The 23,423-nt window shown below is 44.7% G+C and overlaps 1 protein-coding gene across 1 annotated transcript in view; it reads right to left on the bottom strand.

Annotated features, from left to right (window-relative positions):
* Positions 1 to 5,726: 5,726 nt before the first annotated feature.
* The window catches only part of ADAMTS18 (ADAM metallopeptidase with thrombospondin type 1 motif 18), a 141,456-nt gene continuing 123,759 nt past the window's right edge, over positions 5,727 to 23,423 (bottom strand). Inside the window, exons 18-23 of the mRNA XM_078063528.1 lie at positions 23,212 to 23,338; positions 19,940 to 20,144; positions 17,013 to 17,198; positions 15,411 to 15,623; positions 13,200 to 13,347; positions 5,727 to 7,580 (exon numbers count right to left, since the gene is read on the bottom strand). Of these exons, the coding sequence (XP_077919654.1) occupies positions 7,465 to 7,580; positions 13,200 to 13,347; positions 15,411 to 15,623; positions 17,013 to 17,198; positions 19,940 to 20,144; positions 23,212 to 23,338 (995 nt within the window). The 3' untranslated portion in view covers positions 5,727 to 7,464. The remainder of the gene's footprint in view (positions 7,581 to 13,199; positions 13,348 to 15,410; positions 15,624 to 17,012; positions 17,199 to 19,939; positions 20,145 to 23,211; positions 23,339 to 23,423) is intronic.

Here is a 23,423-nt window from a genome sequence, read left to right as displayed (position 1 = left end):
GCCTGCTGGGTAGGGTGTGGTGGGAGCCGCCAGGGAGTGGTGCCATCTGGGGCAGGCCAGTTGGGCAGGGCAAGTGGTGCTGGCACAGTAGATGGAGATTGTCAGAACCGGGCCCAGCTAGACAGACGGGGAATGAACAAAACATGGTGCCCACCGGCACTTCTGTCCCTGGTGAACATTCCAACAGGTCCCTCTGGCACATGCCCTAAAATTAGCCAGCGATGCTCCTTCACGTGTAACACAGGTGCTTTTCAAACTGCTGCCTCTGCCCTGGAATTGGGAGTGAGACTGGGGAGATGCCCTTTGAGAGCAGTGTGCCCTCTGGCTCTCCCTCACATAAGCCCTACTGGTTTTCAAAGCAGACGGAATGGGGGCTCGTCTTCCCTGTGCAGGTTCCCTGGGCTTGGGAGCCTGACGTGGGGCTCGGATCCCTGGTTCCTTAGGAGGGCCGCTGCAGTTGTGACATCCCTCCTGCTATAGGCTGCCGTGCCAGGGGCATGTGTCCTGACCAGACCACGTCTCTGCTGTCCCCGCCTGTCTTTATATCGATCATCTGTTCTACTGGTCTTCACTTTGTTCTCAGAGACAGTTATACTCTATGTAGTTAAGAGTTTTGGTGCGTCTGTAAGAGGAGGTGAGCTCAGGATCTTCCTACTCCGCCATCTTGATCCCATGTTGCGTATATATATATATATATATTTTATTCAAACAGCTTTGTTGAGATGTAATTTACGTGCCATAAAATCTTCCCATTTAAAGTGTCTAGTGGTTTTTAGTGTATTTGCAGAGTTTGTGGCCTTCAACCTTGTTCTTAATTCCAGGCCCAAAGCAAAGCAATAGCTCGGTTCCCTGGGAGACCAGACTGTTGGGAAGGGAAAGGGTCAGATTTTTTTTTTTTTAAATTGGTACTTTCATGCAGTCACCTCTGCTCTATGTAGAGGTTATATGACAACATTTGTTATGCTTTTTATGGTACCAGAGTACATATTTCTTTTGGGGGAGGGGAATTTAAGTTAATACCATAGATAGCACATGAAGTCAGCAATGTTTCTTATTAGGTTTCTATTTGAAACTTACTATTCATTAAAATTGTCCTGAAGCGCAATAAGAGTGTTTGCCTATCGAGTAAAAAAAAAAAAATCAGTAAATATTTTATAATCCAGTGAAAAGTATACCTGCATGAAAATTATTACAACTGGCCTTACACCTAGACTTACCATTAACTCACTGTGTAATTTTAAGAAGGGCCCTCAAATATTTCTGTCTATATCTGTGAGGGGGAGAGTGAAATAACAAAATCCTCTTCCATTTCTTAATTTCTTTTTTTTTTAAAGATTTTGTTTATTTGAGAGAGAGAGATCACGATCAGGGGGGAGGGGTAGAGGGAGAAGCAGACTCCCCACTGAACAGGGAGCCTGACATGGGACTCGATCCCAGGACCCTGGGATCATGACCTGAGCCAAAGGCAGACACTTAACCGACTGAGCCACCCAGGCACCCCATTTCTTAATTTCTATACAATAATTTGCAAATGGGCCACTCTCTGCTTAATGCTATAATTTTGTGACTTTACTATTTTTGAAGGGGAAAAGAAGTCTGCAGTCTGCATGATCCTCACTTGCATATGTGATCTTATCATATCATATGTGACAATAATACAAGCCGAAAAACACACGTTATCAAATATTGACTGGAGTGAATGTAACAGTGAGGAATTAAAAAAAAAAAAAAATCTCAGGACTGTATGACCTTGGACCATTGCCCGATTGCATGGATACGCATCCCGAATTTTCAAATCCCAGTCCCTTGGGGTCAGGAATAAGATCTGTTTCAGTGTTTGGATCTCACAGTGTGGTTGGTGTTCTATAAATGCTGGTTGAAAGAACGAATGTATTTTGGATAGCAAGAATGCAGAAAAAAAAAAAAAACGTTAGTGTAGGCAGAGCTCTTGAAAGGCTGATTGTGACTCTGTGTGTGTCAGAGAGACTTTTAGCATGAAAGCAAATGCTAACCTCTAAGAAAATGTGAAATGTTTGCCCCCTCCGCAGACCTATCTGCAAGTAATAAAAGCCCTAGACAATGTGGGCATCCTAACAAAGGGGAAAAATTGCTGAGTACAATAACAATCAGGCCTTCATTGGTTTAGGACCATGCAGATACATAAATAGACAGACATGTTCATTTTAAGTATCTGGGGCCAATATATATATTTAAAAAAAAACCCTGTAAATTAGTGAAATGAGCCACCGAATGAGAAAAATCAAGAGTCCCAGAACAGCACAACATGAAATTACCTTGTTTATACTTTAGTGTGGCCAAAGCATCATTGTAGCTGCTCTTCCCTATCTTTTCAAAGCCTTTGTTTCTTTTTCTTCTGTTGTACAAAAGCTTGAAGTTACAATTTTCATTCTCTCGAGTCAACCAATGCATTTCTGGCCATTTGTAAGCAAGTGACAGTTGGCCCGATTCATAAAAGTGATTAATTCACCTCTTGGCACCCAGTGTCCCGGCAGGAAATAGGATGGAAGCCTTTATTCTGCCTTGACTCTGGATCTCAGGAGCACAACAGTTTGTTTTTTTGTTTTTGTTTTTGTTTTTTCATGTACTGTGGGTTTCTCAATGCACACACAAGGCCCTGGAGTAATTTGCCAAAAGACACTTTCCGATGGGGATTTCATTGGCTTCTCTATTGAAGGCCCTTTCTTTTTTTAAAAAAAAAAACCACAGTATACTAATTCTTGCATGTGGGTGCTTGACTGAGAGGAATGGCCAGTTTCCCTCACACATTTCCATTGCCTGCCCACCAAACCCTGCTGTCGGCTACTGGCATGGTTGGGAATAAGAAACCGAGACAAAGATGGCCCAGGGCACCGGTCCTTGCCTGTGAGTCCTCTTCTTGACGCCTTATTGCGACAGCCCCAAGAGTGTCCCAGGTGAATTCCATACAGAGGATGAGAACAGGCAAACCCCCCATTATTACTGGCTGAGTTTGGTTCAGACCCCAGCAGAGCCATACCAGAGGGCCTGGTGCCAAGGGAACTCCTTCACCTACACAAGGAAGACAGTCTCGAGGTACTTTCTTTATTTGTCCTAGACCAGCGGTTCCAAAACTAGCTTTTCCTCCGAGAAACTTGAATGCCTTTTAAACTCTAAGTTCCCAGGCCCTACTCCCAGAATTAATTAATTACATTTCTGGAGTGGGGCCTAGGAATGTATAAAATATCCTTAAGTGATTGTTCATGCAGCTAATTATTTAGAAACTGTTGTCCTGAGACTTACTCTAGATCCAACCTGGCTTTCAAAAGCGATGGGGCAGGGTAGCAAAACCTTCTTTCCAAGGAAGGGGAGATACTGAGCCCCACGGTGGATGGAATGAGTCTGCAGAAACAGAGGAGGAGCTCGCAGAGGAACAGAAGAGCTGGCTTGGCCTTCTGACAAGAGGGGGCTGCCCGGTCCTTCCTGTGCTCCAGCCACATAAAAGGAGAGACAGGAGGGGAGTCAGCGGGAGAGACATGTCTGGGCCTTGTCGCCAGCATGAACAGCCTCTGGCCCTGGTTCACCTTCAAAGACCATCTCTCAAGGGCTCTGACGGTTAACTTTATACAGTGCCACTCTGTACTGAGCACTTGGTTTAGAAAGTCCATGAGCGGTAAGATGGAGGGGTAAGGAGCACCGAGTATTCATCCGGTGTTTTCTGACATGTGGTAAGGGCATGTGTCAGGTGATGTCCTAACTTGTATGGGGCCGAGACAACCTGAAAGGGGGGGCCAAGGCGATGCAGGGAAGAAGGGAAGAGGGGTGGAAAGAAACAGGGGGGTTGGGGAGACATGGCCTCTAGGGTCTCCTTTTCCTAGACATTAGTGCCTCTTTCTCATCCCAGTTAGGATGCTAGGAACAATTTTGAACCTCTTTATCCATTAAAACAACTAACAATTATATAAATCACTTCTTGTTACTAAATGACCTGATTGTGAACTCAACTCTGCCCCTCACTAAACATAATTTAGGGAAACAACCATACCTGGGACGTATGGCTTCATAATGTTCGAACACGATGGTGGTTGTGTGCAGGGGTAAGGCAATTAGCCATTACTTGGCAGAAACAAATAACTGAACACATTCAGAAAAACACATTCTGGATATCGCTCCTGATGGTTTCTCAATACATGGCAATTTGAACCAAAGTCACTTATACCATGATACTCAATGTCTATCCAGAAAAGTACAATTAAATAGACACAATTTTCCTTTTCTATACACAAATGTAACTTAGGACTAAAGATAAAAATCATCTTACTGATGAGAAAATTCCATCTTTGTCTTAAGCTTAGTGATGCAAAACTGAATATTCCTGAGGAGCTCTGAACAGCTCCCCTATTCTCACTGGGGAATTTTTTTCCAGATAGGAATTGTGTAAACCAATTATAGTGACTATTTTCAACTAAAATGAACAATTTAAATGCTTATATTATTTATGGAGCTCACTTTTATGGCTACCTCGGACAAAATATGTGATCTCTCAGAATCCCAGAGTCCTCATCTGCAAAGGGAAAAAAATAGTATCTTTCTGGGGCGCTCGGGTGGCTCAATCGGTTAAGCGTCTGCCTTCGGCTCAGGTTATGATCTCAGGGTCCTGGGATCAAGCTCCTTATCGGGCTCCCTGCTCAGCGGAGAGCCTGCTTCTCCCTCTCCCTCTGCCTGCCGCTCTGCCTACTTGTGCTCTCGCTCTCTGTCAAATAAATAAAATCTTTAAAAAAAATAGTATCTTTCTAACTAGAGTCCTGAGAGGATTAAAAGAAGTAACATACATGAAGAACTTGGCACCGTCTCTGGCACCCATTAAACACCAAACACTAAATATATGATGGCTGTCATTAACATTTTATCACCAAAAGGCACAAGGATACCTTCTCTTCTGCTATTTTTTGTGCCATCTATTCTATTTTTCATTCTTAACCAGTTTTTTTTTTTTGCCAAATAGCAATTCATATAAAAATCCTCTTAAATATATTTTAAAGACCTGCACGTATAAATGATCCACATATATACACATACATACACACACACACATATATAGGACATATTCATGTACATATATATAAGCACATGTGGAGGGGAAAATATATATTCAGGTCAACTGGACTGACTTTGCCCAGATTGTTTTTATTCTCTACTGGTGTGATGATTCCAAATTTGGAAAACCTGAAACAATTGCTTTTTAATTTGTTTTTTCTTCCTTTTCTCCCTCCCCTCTTTCTTTTTGCAAAAGGATTTCACCAGAATGCCATTCAAATGGAAAAAATAAAGGAGAAAGCCAACTACGCTTATGGTAGGTTTATCTAACTTGGATGATTTCCATAAATGTTGACAAAGCATTAGAGCAGGAAAAAATAACTCTGTATCTTTATAAGATGCTAAATACATCCTCCATCTCACCCTGACTTTTGGTGGTTTCTAATTTTCTCAGACACAAGCAAGAAAAATCAATTAATGAGTATTTTATCTTCCCAACTTTTCATTGAGAAAGTACTGAGATTCCTATTCAACATTTATACAGTTAAATGATCTTGGAAGTAACTGACCTCTACCTTATTCAAGAACTTAACAAATTTCACAGATAAAGAAACAGAACACTTTATTATAAAACTTATAAAATAATTAAATATTACACATATATTTTGACTTTTCTCTATAACCCATTGTTTTATTCAACATTTTTCCTCAGAATTAATATCACTTACAGAAGCAAGTGAGAACACATAAGAATAGGCTATTAATAAATTAATTTTTCCATAAAATAATAAAATGATCATTATATAAAGAAACAAATAACTTGCAATTTTTCAGAGGGCAAAGGGGTGGGTGATGTGGAGCTGTGTTTCTGATATAAAATGGCCACTACTCTAGGCCAAGCCAAGTGGATTGAGAGACTATTCTAATTATTTCTCTGAGATTCAAGAACACATGATTTTAATTAGAATGGGAACAAAGGATGCTCTAAATTTAACAAACCACTGTCTAGTTGGTTGTGCTGAGCTGGCAAATCCCTGTTTGAATTGAGACTTTATAAAGCAGTAAAATTGGGTTACATTCATCAAAGGAATTGAGGAATAGAGTAGAATTATATAAATATGCCCTTTTTAACCACATCTCAAAAAATTACAGAAGGACTCAGTCTTGTAAGTTACTCTGGTTTTGGCAAAATAGTGTGGTATTTTCCAATTGAGAACAATTTTAAGCTCATTAGTGCCTATCAACAGCTGGCTTCTGATGACTGAAAATATCTGAAAGATTATAAAATATTCTTATTCATCGAAGGATCTTGGCTTATTATGATATATTAACTTAGCAAGATGGGTTTTTCTATTGCCACTCTTTTTTTCTTGTTAACTAAATCTTAGGGAAAATTTAAACATGACAGTTGGTAGGAAAAAACCTCAAGTGGTCTTTAATTTTCCAAGCAGCTCTGACAGTATGTAGGGAGCCTTATAAATGATGGTCTACTCTCCTTCAAAACACTGCTATTTTGCTATTTAGCTCCTCCTAGATTTTTTACCACAAATGAACATTTTACCAATTCTGACTCCCAAAGAGCAGACTAGAGGCTCCCGTGGACTTGTTCAGCTAGCACCAAAAGTTACGAGGTTGATATACTGTGTAGGACATCAACATTTGCCTTTTATGTGAGTTTGTGGGCTTTTTTTTTTGAGTCTGAGTTTCAATTAGATGCAGATCTCAAATAGTCCATGTTGCCCTGTTTTCAGAATATTCCTCGGAATACTTTTCAAGTTGTGAATTTTAGTCTTGGAGACTCTCCAGAAGCGGAATATACTCTAAACAAAATAATAAAAACAACACACGCACACTAGATAAACATAACATGAAGCTTGCTAGTCCAGCAGCAAGCACAGTTATGAGCACCATTTGGCTTCCTGGGTAACTGCTACTCTGGGCTGTCCACAGTGTCAGGCCCACTGGGAGCTCCAAGTAACAGTCAGTCAGGCAATGGGTTCCATCCACATTTGATGGCTCCAAGGCTCCGTCTTTGACCCGAAGTCTTCAAGGACCTTTTCGACACAGATGTCTTTGCATTGGAACCCTTGAAGTTCAAAGGGAGAGTCTCTCCCAACATTGACCAGATTCTCACTTTGTCAAAATGAAAACGTGACGTCTGTCAGTGTGATTCATCACTTCTTTCATTGTAACAGTGCAAATCAAAGTTATTTTGTCTTTTCTTTTGGAAGTCCATTTTGTGCTCGCTTCCCGTTTTCAAGTGCTTCAGAGTACCATGTGCTTTGGGGAAGTGGATAAGGGAGCCTGTCTGTCCTCGAGAGCCAGCTCCACAGATTCTGCTGCAGTGCATGGCTGGTCTGCAGGGCTTAGCTTTCAATGTGAATCGTCGCTGGTCTCTCCAGAGGCGAGAGGGAACAGCCTGGCCCTCGGGTGTTGGGGAGGGTGTCTAGATCAGCTCTTCCTCGTGCATGACTTGCAGCACTGTTGACCGTAAAATTTGTGGTTGCAGACACCATGTTGAGGAACTAGGTGACACCAGCTGAAGAAATCTACACAGGATGGATCTTCTGCAGTGAGAGAAAAAATATTTCACCCCTTAGGAGGAAGCTTAGCCTTTTTCTTAAGGTGAGAGCCTACGGGTCAAAGACCTTGGATGAACCTGCCTTGTGCCTCTGAGTTCTGCTCCTTATACACTAGGACTTTGCTGGGAGGGTTGGGGATGCAGGGTTACGACATCAAAAGGGATTAAGATCCTTAGCTAAATGTTAACGGGAGGGGGGAAAGTGGATGTTAAAATGTCAAATCCAGCCAGAGATTCATGTCTGATCCTCCCAAGAGCCTGGGAGCCACCATCTTGCTTCCCTAGCATAGCATGTGAGGAATCCCCTGGGGACCTTGATACACCACTGCTTTTGATTCAGAGGGTCTGGGGTGAGAGCTAAGGTGCTGTTGCTGCTGCTTGGTCCACGGAACCTTACTCTGGGGAACAGGAGGCCTAAGATATCGGGAGTCAGCACACCTGCATTTGAGGCCCAGCTGCAATACTCTAGGTCGATTTAAATAAATCTCCTAGCCAATTTGCAACTGAGTGAATTTAAGTCAACACCAGTCCTGACTTCTTCTGTTGACAGATGGGATTATGGACTGGGAGCAGAACGCTGTACATCAGGGATTCTCACCCAGAAGGGCCTCACTAGACACAGAAGGCATGTGAAATTGTATGTAAGATTTTCTTTATAAAAACCTCAGTGCACATTTTAGGAGTCAGGGCCTTAGTCATTTTACTGGATTCTCAAGGAATTTTGACTTCAGAAGTAATTTATGGTCTACCCTCTACATGAGTAAGTCTTCTCATTCATGGTTGGAAGTGTTTTCCCCTTCCTCTATGCAAGGCTCAAAAGTCACTTTACCTTCACCTTGCCCAACGCCCCCTACGGCCCACAGGCACCCCACCCACCCCCTTCCAAAATTATCCTTACGTAGCTCTGCTTTGTGCCCTTGGACATGGCATGCCAGGCTCTCAGCTCTCCTATCGATTTGAATCCTGCTTCTGATTCAGAACTGCCTACAGTTCCTTCCCCCTGCCTTGGTTCTTCTGCCTAAAATACAGCCCCCCACCCATCTCATAGTAGCCCCACTGATCCTTTGAACAGATAAGTCAGTTCATGTCATGTCTCAGCCCCAAACTCTCCCTTTGGCCCCTCCATCCACCCAGAGTGAAAGGTTTAGTTCTTACAATGGCCGACAAGGCCCTAGGATCTGGTTCCCCCACTTCTGTTTGACCTCATCTTCCTCCGCTCATCCTCTCCCCCACATGGGACACCCAGCAGATGCCCTAACATGCCAGGCATACTGTGGCTTCCCCCAGACATCCAGACCCCTTCTTTTAAGTCTCTGCTTGAAGGTCACTGAGAGTAGGGCCTTCCCAGACTCCCCCAAACAAGCAGCGTGCTCTGTGGCCTCCCTACTCCCCACCTTGCTTTATTTTTCTACCTTGGGTCTATCAGCACTCATCCTATTCTGTGCTTACACTCTGGCTCCTCTCTAGAATGTAAAATCCTTGAGAGCAGAGGTTTTGCCTACTGTTTTCATTACTTTCTTCCCAATGCTTAATGCCTGTCACAAAGTAGCTGCTCAAGAAATATTTGTTGAAAAAATAGTTTCCCTGTAACCCTCATGGCTGAAACAACCAATATGAAACCTACAACGTCTCAACTTGGGTAGAAAGGTGAACTCAGATCATTCTTTTTTCTTTTCAATAACTCCCGGATATAGAGTCTAGAGAACTTTCTGACAGGTTGGTAAAGGTATGAGAGAGAAAAGAAAAATCAGTAATGATGATCAGCTTTTTGCCCTGAGCATCTAGAAGGCCGCGTACTGATGCAGACCATCATGGGGGCAGGGGTGGGGCCCCAGGAGAAGATACAAGTCAGACGTGAGATGAACATCCGTCTGAACTGTTTGCCTATGTATCTATATTTTCATCTTCAATTATTTTTAATATATACTTGTACAGTGTCTTCTATCCCAGCCAATTAGCACGTAGCCTAATCAATCAATGTACGTCTGAATCCGTTTCTATTTAAATTGCCGAGATTATCCTATTGATGCAGTGGAAATACTGCATCAGGATAAAAACCGATCACTAAAACCATGGTCCTAACTGTACTGCTGTATCGACACTTACTCCTTTTGAGTTAAGAATGGGATTTCAGCCGGCTTCCACAGCTTCTGCTATGAGCTAACTTTAAGTCAGGAAGCAGAAGGGAGGTGTGTCAATGTGTCATCAAGATGGGCACTGTGTTTGATTATGGTTATTCTCATAGCTGGTGATTTGAGCTTCTGTGGTCAGTCACGTATTTTATGTATGCTATTGAGGATGACCTTGGTGTCCTCTTTCTTTGCCTCACATCCTGCAGGCAAACAATTGACAAATACTATACATGAGCTCAATTTTCAGAACATACCAGCACCCAGCCTCTCCCACTACAGCCGCTGCTCTAAGGGAACCTTCTCCCAACCAAGAGTGGACAAATCCTCCTTCCGCTCTGGGCCCCTACGCTCTTCTCTGTGTAACTGCCAGGGATCTTCCCACAAGTCCAATCCCACTGCCCCTCTGCTCCAAGTTCTCCATCAGCTTCCACCTCACTCAGAGTTAAATCTTACGTCCTTATGAAGACTGAAAACGCCTCCAGGACCAGCTTCAGCTAATCACCTAACCCCTGTCCACTTTAGACATTTGACTCCAGGTGTCTTGCTGTTCCTTGATCAGATTCACACATTCCCACCTCAGGGCCTTTGCACGTACTGTTGCCCCTGCCAGGAACACTCTCCTTCTAGATACATACACATAGCTCACCTTCCTTTAGGTCATCTTTAGGTCCCTGTTTAAATATCACATCATCCACATCATCCTTGCCTGACTAGTCTACCTAAACCAGTTTTCCCACTGCCATCTTCACCCCCCGTTCTCATTCTCTATACCCTGCTTCAGTGTTATTTTCTACTTTATTATCTGACATTGTATATTTATTGATTGGCTTCTTTGTTTCCAGATATAAAGTGGAAACTTCGCACATTTTGTTCACTCTTCTATCTACAATCAGACACCAGAACAGCTCCCCTTTACGGTAAGTACTAAATAAATGTGGAAAAATTGAAGCATCTTACTTAACTCTCAATGATCTTTTCAGGTAAGCATTATTTCTCCATTTTATAAATAGTTCAAAAGCTTGCCCATCCCGCCCCCTCTCCATGTGAGGATGTGAGATTCCATGAGGAGTAAACTTACTCATATTGGGTGCTGCTCATCCCCCACTGAATCCCCCTAGGCTGCAACCCAGGCCTCTTCCCGACTATGTCAACAACCAGTCACGATACAGTGATGAGTGATGTCACTGCCCGAGGCCTCCCTCTATTCTGAAGAAGGTTTACACATAAAATACGCACAATGCCAGCTCATAGGATGTTCTCCCAAAGTGGAGATCCAATGAAGACCCAGGTAAAGCATCCCATAGTGATGATGGCATCACGTGAGGGCCCTAGACTGGTTTCCAGCATGGGTGGGGGTCTGAGGAATGGCACACCCACATGGCTGTCCTCCAGGACAGGACGATGCCAATCTGGGCAGACCTGTCTTCTCTCAACTCTTGGAGGGGAAGACGGTGCCTCAAAAGCCTGGCCCATCATGGGAGTCTCAGAACATTCCAAGAGCTCTTCCCTAAAGCACCAGGGGTTTGCTTATTGCCCACTAATGCTTGTAGAAACCCCAGTGTTAGAAAACACACTCCAATTCCACCTATGGTCACCCTGCCAATGATCTAAGAAGGAAGACTAACCCCGCAGTAATTTGGGCATGCCACTCTCCCCGCATTTGGGATGGAAATGGGAGGAGGCCTCCAACTTGCAAAAACCATAGGCCCCATTTTGGCCAAGAAGAAATACCCAGGCTTGTGTCTTTCATATCTGCCTTCTTACTTTACTCCTCTTCACAAAAGAGACCTTAGTCAAGAGGCATGGAAAGACATCCTTCTTCTAATAACCCTTTCTCATACCACCATCTTTCACTGGCCCCCTCCCTGCAACCCATGGAGAACTGACCTCCACTATGACACTGGTAACACTCCACCACTCTTATCTGTTGTTGTATCTTCCTCCTCCTTTGAGACACTGACTCCTTGTAGCTTAAGAACAGGATATTGCCTTGTTCTTTTATCTCTAGAAGAATGCTAGGGATATATAGCAGGTGCTTAGTGACCTGGCTTTGAAGGAAGTAGAGAACCTCACGGTACTTTACAATCTTCCACTTAACACGCATTGAGCATCTATGGTGTGCCAGGCGGGGTGCTGGATGAACAAAATAGTAACACCAAAGGCCTCCCCCCGATCTTGGATCTAACCTATGTCTTGGCTCTCCCCACCTAGCACTCGTACCCAGGAGATACTGCTGAGCAATTTTCATGGTCAGCCCTTGTCCTTAAGCCTGTCTCAAAGTACCTAGGGGGCCTGTACTTCTGATTCTTGGCATGTGTGGGTTTGTCTGGGGCCATCTGACTGAAGGGGGGCGGGGAGGAGAAGTCACCAAGGGGGAAGAAAGGAGGAGACAGTTTGCAAGTACATGACCACTTACTCAAAAGGTGTATTTCTTCCCCCATAAGCTTTCTGCCAAAAAAGGCTGCAGGTTTGGAGAATTCCAGCATTGCCTTAGACGTGATGTGGCTCTGAGCAGCGGCTGTATTACTAGTTCTCTTATCTCCTGCAAGCCTCAGATAAGGAAGGAGAGAGGGAAGAGGAGGGAAAACCGATGCCCAGAGCCTGGAGCTACGGCTCTAGGATGCAGATAAACAAGGGCAACAATTTAGAAACGCGAAGTGGTAGGGACAAGGGAGCGCCAGTGAGTCAAAGTCCTGAATCTGATTCACCACAGATTGGAAAGCACAGGGTAAGAAACAAAACAGTCTTGGAAAAGCCGTGATTGGATGAAAAGAAAATGCAGCAGGTACATGGTGGAACATAATTCTTTAGCACAAGGAAATCTGATTGGGGGGAGGAGACTTTTCCTGGTGTGTTTGTCAGATTACTTTGAAGTAAGTTGGGCTAGTGAAACAGTGTAGTTCACTCAGATAATTCAATTTCCCCTTTTCCCATCAGCACATGCTACACTTTGTTAGAATGGCCTGTAACTAAGGAAACAGAAGGTGTGGTCCTGGGACGATGCACATTCACTGACTGACTGCAACTTACCTGCCTCCCTAATTAAAGTGTGAGTTCCAGGACAATTCCCCTTCATGCCTACATTCCCCCTGATGAGTGTAATCTCTGGCACATGTTGGTTACTTTTTCATTTTCTTATTTAACTAAAACAGTGTTAAAAAATGGACTTGCAAAATGACTATTTCCCCCTTTCAAAGTCAGAATTAATGGCTAACAAGCCTTATCATAGAATAAAATGTTCCCTGCATAGGTGTGCAAACAAGATCATTTTGAGCAGAAACCACCCGATTTGTGCCTTGTACACCCATGCGGAGCACTGTTCACACACACAGTCGTGTGAATGGCACCCCCTCGAGTTGTTGCAAGGGATAAACTGTACAACCAAACAGGATTTTGAAAAATTCAAAAACCGGTTTTTGAAAAATTCTCTGAAGACTAGTAAAACTGACTGGTGTGTGTGGGGGGGCCTTTACCTCTCTTTTCAGGAGCTGGACAGAAGTTTGTATTACAGGCTCTCAGCACTGGAGGTTTCTGATGGAGCAGACAGCTTGAGGAAGGCCGGCCCTGCTGAACACAGTGGACTGAGCGGGTCTGGACACCCCCTCCGCAGGTCACCGTGCACTGCAGAAGAGGGAAAGAGCTAGGAGTCAGCAACACTCAGCTGGAGGTTGTCCTTTTGGAGGTCAGTGATGTCAAATAGAAGGGATCTCCAGGCTTCATGCCATGACCCGGGTGCCCTGCTGATGAAGTGGGGATTGGCCAGAGCCCAGCACGTGTGCTCACGTCCACAGTCTAATACACAACAGCCATGTGATCTGATTAGAAGGGGGTCTTAGGCAAATGCTATATCTATCTTGCCCCAGGGAGTGTGTCTCCAGTTCAGTGACTCATAAAGAAGAGAGCTTCCAGAAATACAGAAGCTGCCATAAGGACGCCGAACAAATCATCACAGTATTTAAAGAATTCCAGATAATCTCTGCAGATGCAATAGTGGGGGGCAGGGGATGCTTCAGAATTAGGACAGCGAAGAAATACTACTTCCGAGACAGCTTTGGAATCCTGCCCTCGGTGCCCGGCCAAATTCTGAGTTGGCACGGTGGGTGTGGTGCTTCCTAGAAGTCAATGATTTCACTGTTCAATAAAAAAAAAAAAAATAGATGACTATCAACTGTATTTTTTCCAGACACACAGATATTTTATAACAAATGAAATATCAGGAAAATTTTTTTTGCTTTTAAAAATTCACTACATTATTTTATTGCAGATAGGCGAAGTGTTCATCTTGGACAAGCATCTTTATATGGACTGGTATTGGGGGATGGAAAACACATGAGTTTTGGATTTAACGCCAAGAGCTAAAGGTATACAACTGTAGGACTGTTGTTATCATCTTAAACCAGGACTTGGCAAACTTCTTCTGTAAAGGGCAAGATAGTAAATATTTTCAGGTTTGTGGGCCATGTGATGTTTATCGCAACCACTCAAGTATGGGCGATATGTAGACAAAAGAGCATGGCTGTGTCCTAATAAAACTTTATTTACAAAAAAATAGGCGGGGCTTGGGGGGGGCGCAGATTTGGGCTGCTGGAAATTGTTTGCTGCTACCTGATCTAGATAATCTTAAAATGAAGCAATTTCCCAATCTCTTAAAAAAGACAGTAATAAAATTTGAAAAAGAAGTCCATAGTGATGTAAATAGCGTGTAGCCGATTAGAGATACACAATCACACTAGTTTCCTTTGCTTTTCTTCGTGGTTTAGTTCTCAGATCCTCCCCAACACACAGGCACACACACGCATTATATACACATGTGTATGTATGTGTACTTACAAATACATAGGCACGCATTGGTGTATACAGACACATATAAATACACACATTCTACGTTGTGTGTATTTCCATGTACTGACACAAATCTATAGGCCTACATTTGTGCTTGCATATGCCCCCACCCAGCCCCTGTGTTTAATGATGGGGTGGGCAGCACTTCTCAAGCCAGCGAGTTCTGACATCTGTTGGTTGGAAAGGACAAGGACCACAACACAGCTTCTCTCTCAGACTTTGCTTCACACACCAACCCAGCCAATCAGAACCAGACCACTGTAACCAAAATTTTACCCCAGTCTTCTGAGAAAAAGGGTGCCTCGAACATCTAATGGGTTTAAGAGCTGGAGGGGGGCGGTCCTTGCCTGAATTGACCAACTCGGAGCTTTCCCTGCTTCCTCTACAAAATAGGGACAAAAATACCCACGAACAAGGCAGTTTCAACAAATGAATTACTACATCATTCAGCAACATGACATAAAAACCAAAGGAGTCAAGGCTATGAGCAATGTTGCTAGAATACAGAAGACTCTCGTGGGGATTTTGAGAGCAGAGCAATAGTGAATATTTGTTACCATGTGACCAGCCTGGTCTAAGTGCTTTATATTATCTTAGGTGCTCATGAAAAAAATCAGCTCTTCAAGACATTATCATCTTGATTTTCTAGCTGTGAAAGCTGAAGCTCACAGATGACGGGAGCAGCCCAGGGCCACACAGGTGATGAGACTGGCCAAAGATCACAAGTCGTTCAGCCTCCGGGACCTGAGCTTCTGGTCTTTCCATTTGGACAAGTCCCCCACAGCAGCCACTGGTGGGCTGCCCCCGTTCTGAGAATCTCACTGAAATCTGCGGGTGCTCACCTGTTGCCATGGTGATGGATACCATCCCGCTGCCACGCCCAAGCCCGGACGGGCGGGACAAGCCCCTCGCTGGCAGGTTTCTTCCAACTCCAGGTTTGGTTTCTTAATATTGCGGCACCTTCGCTCCGGGAAAGTGATGAGCTTTCCCTGGAAGGGCTTCTCGCTGCATTTCATCTCCCTCTTCCTCACACCCAAACCGCAGGTCATCGAACACTAGGAGCCAAGAAGGGGGGCGTTAGGTGTGCAGAGCTCCACGGTCAAGTCTGCTGAACAGATGCACCATCCACGTGAAATTCTAGGAATGGGATCATTGCAGGTGAACCACAGGTACTCAAGGATCCTAAAGACAAGGCAACCATGTCCCTCATGCTACTGCGAAGAAACCAGAGGGTAGAGAATTCGATTAACTGTCCCAATGTCTCAGAGCTTGTCAGCACCATGAAATGAGGCAAAATGAGACACTTCCAGCAGCGAGGCTCTGCCGGGGTAAGCGGCTAGCTCAAGGTCACACCCCAAGGAAATACTGGAGGTAAATCTGATTCACCTGTGCATTTAGCCATTAGGCTATAACATCTCAAAGAAAATGGGTGGGAAGAGAGGTGGACGCATTGCTATGTGGGTTACCTATCCTTTAGACAGAATAAAAGGACACCGATGGCCAGACCCAAAGCCCTGCCTCTACCGCACCGCACCATCCCCACTATTGACCTGTTCTGCGTCCCGGCCTCTGTCTTCCTCCCGGTACTGCGATCTCCTCCAGAGCAGAGACCCCTGTCCCATCAGTTACTGGGGCAGACTTCAGGCTGGGCTCCTTTTCTCACATTTCCTCTGGCTGTGCATGCACCCGAGTTTCCCAAGCCAGAAATCCAGGAGACATCTTCACGGGTCCCTCTCCCCTCCACCCACAGATGCCCGAAGGTGACAATGGCCTCCTTAGGAACTCAAGAAGAGTCTGCTTCTCTCCACTCCTGGAACACTCCTCTTCCATCCCAATCACAGCATCTCCCGGTGGGCGCCTTGCCTGTCTGGGGGGCTGCCTGCTTTACATTGGATTGTTCTAGGTGCTAAGTGGTCCCAACACAGGGGCCCTGGTGAAGTTTTCGGTTTCTACCACCCCCTCACCCCACTGTATTGGTTGTGTCACCTTCTTTCCCCTCGCCCTCGTATGGGGCACACCTTCCGTCTGAAACCAACCTTCCCCCCAACCCCACCCTTGCCCAATTCTTGCCCATCCTTCAGCCTCACACTCCCCGGAAAGTCTCTCCTGACAAAGACTCCCCCTGGTGGCAGGGCTGGGGGACCCTGAGCTTTACCCGGGGCATCACAGACCCCCACTGCAGCACTCCGCACCCCTACCCGAGCTGCCATGCACACGCACGGGGTGGAGCTGTGCACCTTCACACCCAGGCACGGGCCCGCTCAGTGCGACGGGTGCTTCGTCAGGGTTTGATGAAGAGCCCGGAGGGAAGAACAGGTAATTAGTAGGCACCTGCTGTGTGTGTGGAACGAGGAGGAGGAGGAGGAGGTGTGAGCCTCTGGGGGCTGGTGGGTGAACTGAGCATTCAAACACACAAGCCAGCGATACTAACTCGCAACTCCTACCTCACTCCAGGAAGACACAACCCACTGCAGCCGGGTGTTCCTGGGGCATCGCCCTAGCACACAGCCCTCCTGGGACTCGGGCCTCGGGATGCTGGAGCACAGGGTCTCCGGGACGTTCTCTGCCGTGGGGGAGCTTTGGCATAGGACTTCACGCTTCCTCACCCCTCGCCCGCAGCTCTTGGAACACTGGAGATGGAGGGGAAAAAAAAAGTCATGTGCATGCTAGTTTCAAATGATTTTCTTCAGGTGAACGCTGAAAACTTATTGAGGTAGTCAACAAACTATATTTAAGCTTTAAAACCAAATGCCTTATACTCAGTAGGAGAAATCTTTCCTTTCTCTAGAGGCCTTAAATGCAGGTTAGCATTCACCTTCACCATCTGAATGCCCAGGGGCTGCTGGTTGCCCAGGTCGGAAGATGAGGTTCCCTCTCCACAGCATCCATGATTACTGGGAGAAGGGTGCAGGGCCTGCTCTTTGGGGTAGTGGTGGCTCGCTCTCTGGCACAAGCCTGAATTGGTCTGGGCACTTGGCTAAGGAGGATTATTGTGCATCTGACAGGAAGTGAAATAGATGCACACATAAAATAGCAAGAGACCGTGACGTTGATAAAAATGGGTGCAGGGTGTCCAATTCTTGTTCCTACCCATCTGCTGCCTGGGGGGTGGGCCCCATGCTAACTAGAGGGGAAGAAAGAAAGAAGCACTCGGTGAATGTCTGTGAATGAACCTGCTTGATGGGCCACTCCTGCAGTCTTACTTTCTTGCCCTTCCCAAGAACTCTGTGAAACATACGGCGGGGGGCGGAGAGGAGAATCTCCTCGCTTTCAGATGAGTAGTTAAAAACTTGTCAGGGTCGCTTGGAAGCTGTAGGCTCCAGGTCTGGATCTGCCCTCAAGGGACACGTCCCCTCCCCGGCCTTGGTTTCTGAGAAGAGCCATATGAGAGGTGCCCCTCCTGCCTCGGCTCTTCGTCAACATGCAAACATCTAAGCACAATTCCAAGCCTCCTCCAAGGATCAACATGACTTCTGGCTCTTCACATCCTTAAGGGAGAGGGATGATGGGGACGATATTATCATAATCTGCAAACCACAGCAGCAGAGAACATTTATGTAATGCCTTCCATGTGATGAGGCAGGCATGCTGACTTGTATCCACAACCTTCTACCAACCCTCTGAGACCACTGCTATTGTCCAGTTCTCCAGAAGGGCCATCTGAGACTCGGAGCTTAGAGAACTTGACCAAGATCAAACAAACAGCTGTTACGTAGTGAAGACGGGCAGACAAGTTTGTCTGGTATCAGGCGGGGAGATGTACCACTAACGCATATCATCATTCATTCACATTCAAAATTTCTAAATGGTTGACCCTTCTTCAATAGAATTCTTATTTTATGTTTTCCTGTTTTTTTCCCCATTTTTTTAAATTATTGTTTTTTTAAGAATGATGAGACATTTTAAAATTGCTTCCCAGAGGGTTTCAGAGACATGGTCTCTAAGGGAAGAATAGGTTGAGGTAACAAAGTTTGAGGGACTCCTTTCAAATTTGTCAGGAAGATGTTCCCAAAAGGACACATTTTTGGTCTTAGTAAACAACAACGAAACAAAAAACCAAGGACATAAAATACTCTCAAAATATTTCCATGTCAAATTTAGGGCAAACTCTGAACCAAAGCTCCTTTTCATGAGGTCACATTTGGAACTGCTTGGCCCCCCAAATCTTTTCCCCATGCCTACCACACACATTTGGCTAAAACAGCCCTTTGAATTTTCCTCTTGTAAAGTGTACCTCCTTACTTGCAGAAAAAGAGACCAGACATAACACCATAGCCTATTTAGATTGACCTTCTGCTATAAATAATTATGTTCCTTCCTTTTAAAGCATTGACCAATGCATGTCAAAGATACTCTTTCCCACTGCTAGCTCCTTATTCCCCTACCAGAGTTGTAACATTAAAAAAAAAATCTCATGTCCTATAATTAAAAAAAAAGCTTTGATCTGAACTCTATTGGGGATGGGGCAGTACACTGCAATCCTTAATCAGAAATCAGTGCTCCAGGATAATGTTCCCTAAAGGAAAGCATGGCAGAAATGTGATCGCGGACTTCTCCCTGGCTTCACAGTTGGAACCCCTGCCTCTTTTTGATGATTCCGTAAAGCTGGCTTGACCTCCGTGGTTTAGCAGAGGCTGGGTTACCACGGAGCAGAATTCTCACCGTCAGCATGTCTTGGACCAGATAAATCTTTGTTTTGGGAGCCGTCCCTGACACTGTAGGATGTTTATCTCTACCAAATAGATGCCCATAGCATCATTCCTCCATGCTGGGACAGTGAAAAATGCTTCCAGACACCACCTGAGAGGACCTCGGACAAACCCAGCCCCCACTGAGCACCTCAGGGCTGTGAATGGTGGGTAGGTCTGTGCCTCTTGTGACTTATAACTTTCTACCTTTCACTGGGAGTTTGTGATGATAGGAAACTTTATACCCGACTCCCCTCTGGATCCCTCCAACACCACGGCTCTTTCCCCTGAAGCAAGAGTTGAATATCCTTCCTACGCCGCTTTTTGTATTTGTGTTTTCTATTTGCTTTAGAGAATTCAGTAGCCCTTTCGTCTGCCAATCCACTGACACGCAAATCCTTCCTAGCTGTGCTCATGAATCTAGCCTCAATGGCCCCCATACTCTACTTTCTAGACTTCAAAGGAAGACTCTGAGCTGTGATGCAGGGGCTTCCAATCTGCAGGTTGCATAAAAATCACAAAAAAATACAAATTAAAATGCCTCGTCACATTAACTCAGTGTGATTCCCGGGAAAGCATAAATAGCTGAGTGCCTCATGGAGAGCAAGGACACCACCCCTGTTGCTGCCACCGTCTTTGTCCAGAAGGAACAAGGCTCACGACTCCGGGTCTCGCCCAGTTACCTGAGACCAGGGTCCAAGGCTCCATTCCGGTGGGCAGGCATGGCTGTTGCAGGCTTGCACCTGTGTGGGCGTGCTCACTGGGCAGAGAGAATGCAACACGGCTTCCTCCTTCTGGAAGGGCTTCTTCTGGACACACTGGATCTTCCTGCTCTGCTGGCCCCCCGCACACGACTGGCTGCACACACTCCATTCGCCCGGCTTCCAGCTTGCAGTGAAAAACCAGAATTACTTCCAATGAGGCTGCGGCTTTGCATCACCCCTTCCAAAGCAGTTATTGTATAAGCTTTAACCACCTGATGAAAGCCTTGGATTGATTTTAGAACCAATAAGGGCGACTCCTAGCAACTATTTTTCTATGGGTTTCGAAGCCTATGCAAATGGGGTCCAGTGAGAGGGAGTCACATTTAATCAGCACACCGTTCTGGGCAAAAACACATTCCTGCTCTCTGCAAGGGAAGAAACATGTGCCATTTGGAAACCTGAGCGATTCATTCATTCGGCCAAATCTACTCGGATCTTCGCTTTGTGCCATGGACTCTCCTAGGCATCGGGGTTGAAAAATGGACGAGGCAATGTTCTTTCCATTAAGGAGCCTACAACACAGTGATGAGGTGGATATGTGAACAAATAAGGACAATACTATGGGATGATGGCTATAATAGACGTTAATACAAAGTATGGTAATGAGACTGAGGGGAGAATGATCAATGGGAGGGGAGGGGGGTGCACATGCATCATACATGCCTGCAGGAGGGAAGGGCCCCTTCAGCAGTGGTCTTACAGAAACTATTTCTAAGGAGGCAGTTCCCCCAACTATTCGGTTATTCTTCAACTTCATGGATGAGTTAGAGACACAACCTTGCGTTCTTTATGGAAAGATTGCCAGACCACATTTTTCACGGTGTTCTGAGACTTGGTGTGCATGTGAATGAACCTACTAATCCTTTCCAATGACTGCATTTGACCAATTGATAATCTAGGATTGGAAGGCCTGGCATAAAGATCCCCCAGAGATGACCTTACACATTTCAGTCATAGGAGTGATGTCTAAGACTAGTTTACCAGTAGTCTAAATCTCATTTCAAGAAATAAAACCTGAGACCAAATACATTTTTTGTTTTACATTTGCATTTCTGCCACCTTTACCAGTCCTGTAATTTTTCCCCCTGGTTTCCCCCTCCAGCCCGATGTGTGAAGTTAAAAACCTTTCCTTTCGTCCAGAGAATGTGGCACATGAGTTCTAGACGATGTTGTTCTAAAACACTGCATAATTCATATTCTTTTAAAGAAAGAGAATACAAAATAGAATAATTCCTTATTTGTGTAATTATTTGTGTCTTGTAAGATGTAAAGGAAACATATTTATGAGATTATTAATTTCACCATTTTCCTATAAAGATGGCATTTTTGTCTAACCAATTCAACTTTTTCCTTCATTCGACAAATACGATGAATCTGTTAAAGTACGGAAAGAGCACACCAGGTAGACCTTTTGCATGCCAGGCATGCTTCTGCATCCTGGGGCCCCAGGCTCACTCCCTGTCTGTCCTCAGTCCCTAGCAACCCCACCTCAGAGCCCAGCTCCTACACTGTCCGTTTCCACCCCCCTGCTTTTTTGTACACGCCCTCTTCAGAGCACATATCTCACCGCCTCTCAATTACTTCCTTACACACCCCTCTTTTCCCCTTGATTGTGAGTTCACTGGTGGCACGAAGTACAAGTTCTCTGGATCCACACTGTCAGCCCAAGGCTGGCATCCAGTAGGTGCATACGACATGCTTGTTGCATGGGAAGATAACGGAGTTAGATGGGATGGATTCCTTTGTCCTTCTAACTCGAATAACCTAAGACCTTATTTCCAGTATAAGTCCCTGAAGGTCCCATTATTCCAACAGGAAAATACAAAGATATAAATGATAAGGTGGAGAAGAAAGGAAGGGAGCAACGGATCCTGCCTGTTCCACCACTCCAACCCTGCAGTCACTGTGAGGGCTGTTCTGTTTTTAAATAGCCAGTAACTGGTTACTGCACAGTATTATTTCCACACAGGGTCATCACAGAAGTTCTAGCAGTCAGGCACAAGCTGGGCTCTCTCCCTTTCCTTGGATGGACATATGAAGGGGGTCTGTGTCTTTGCTTGGCAGAAACAGCCAACAATGGGAAGGAGGCTTAAAATCACAAAACATCAGCTTGCCATTCAAGCAGACTCACAATTACACACACACACACCATCTAAAGAAGACATTACTCCACAGGCATCAATAACACTGTCTGGTATTCATATCTTAGAGCCACCGGATATCTTTTAGAATCAGATATTTCTTAGCAAAATGGGAAAAACCATGGAAGCCCACCAAATTTCTTTCTACTCTTTGTGTTCAGGACACAGCTGGTTCCAGATTCTTGGAGAAAAACGAGGTGGACAACAGGGCATATGGGATTGGTGAACAGCTGAAGCCCCAGACAATGAGAACCACTGCACTATTACAAGGAAAAAATGCATGTATGTGTCTAAAAAGATTGTGCAATATAATTGCATCACCACGAAGCAAACACTACTTATTAAGATGATCTGAATCATTAGGGAACACAACACTGCTTTAGAAGGAACTCTGCCGATTCTTTATAAATACATCTGGCAGAAGATAAATCACACAAAAGACTCCATTCGGCTGGGAAGATTATTTAAAATTAGCGTTCAAACAATAGTGTGGCTAAAATCCATCCCCAAAACACACCCACCGAGCTCCCCATAGAGTGCCATCATCAGAAGCGGATTACCACTTGGCCTCTACCTCTTTCTTTTCATTTTGTGTCTTGCTACTGTGTAATTTGCATTTGGGGTTTCATGGTCTGCCTAGTATTATGATTTTTAAATTCTTGGATGACTATATGAAAGTTAAGCACACAACTACATGTAAATCTAACTAATATGGGATTTTGTATTATTTAAATATCTGTTTGATTTAGTTCAGGGGAGGCTCTATGTAAAGATTAAAAAATAAAGAATAAAAAAAAAAGATACCTTAAAACCCCAAGGTTAGGCTTGCAATGCTGGAGTCAAATGAATGTCTAAAGCAAATCTGTGTTTTTCCAGTTATATATTTTAACCTCAATTGTCTTCTTTTCTCTCTTACTTTTTTTGGGCATTCTCTCTCTCTCTGGGTCACTTGTGAGCAGAAGCACCAACAGTGGGTTTTAGTTTTCTCATGTCAACAAGAAGAGCATGCAAGTACACATGGTACCAGAAAGACATTTCCAGATGACTTACTAAGCAGGGCAGGGGAAAGCATTGCATATTTTGGGTGCAGTTGCTGGCTTGGTTCTTGCATTGCAGAACGAGGAACTGACTTGAGTGTTTTGATCTCGTAAGCAAATGGCCTTTACGCTTATGTAACCTAATAAGACATCAAAAGTTACAAAGTGAAAATTACAGATAACCAATTCAATTTCAGTTCCAAGTGCAGCTTGACTTACCAGGGT

The sequence above is a fragment of the Halichoerus grypus genome, chromosome 15 (genome assembly GCF_964656455.1).
Source record: "Halichoerus grypus chromosome 15, mHalGry1.hap1.1, whole genome shotgun sequence".
Taxonomy (NCBI): domain Eukaryota; kingdom Metazoa; phylum Chordata; class Mammalia; order Carnivora; family Phocidae; genus Halichoerus; species Halichoerus grypus.
This window is presented reverse-complemented; position numbering and strand designations above follow the sequence as displayed.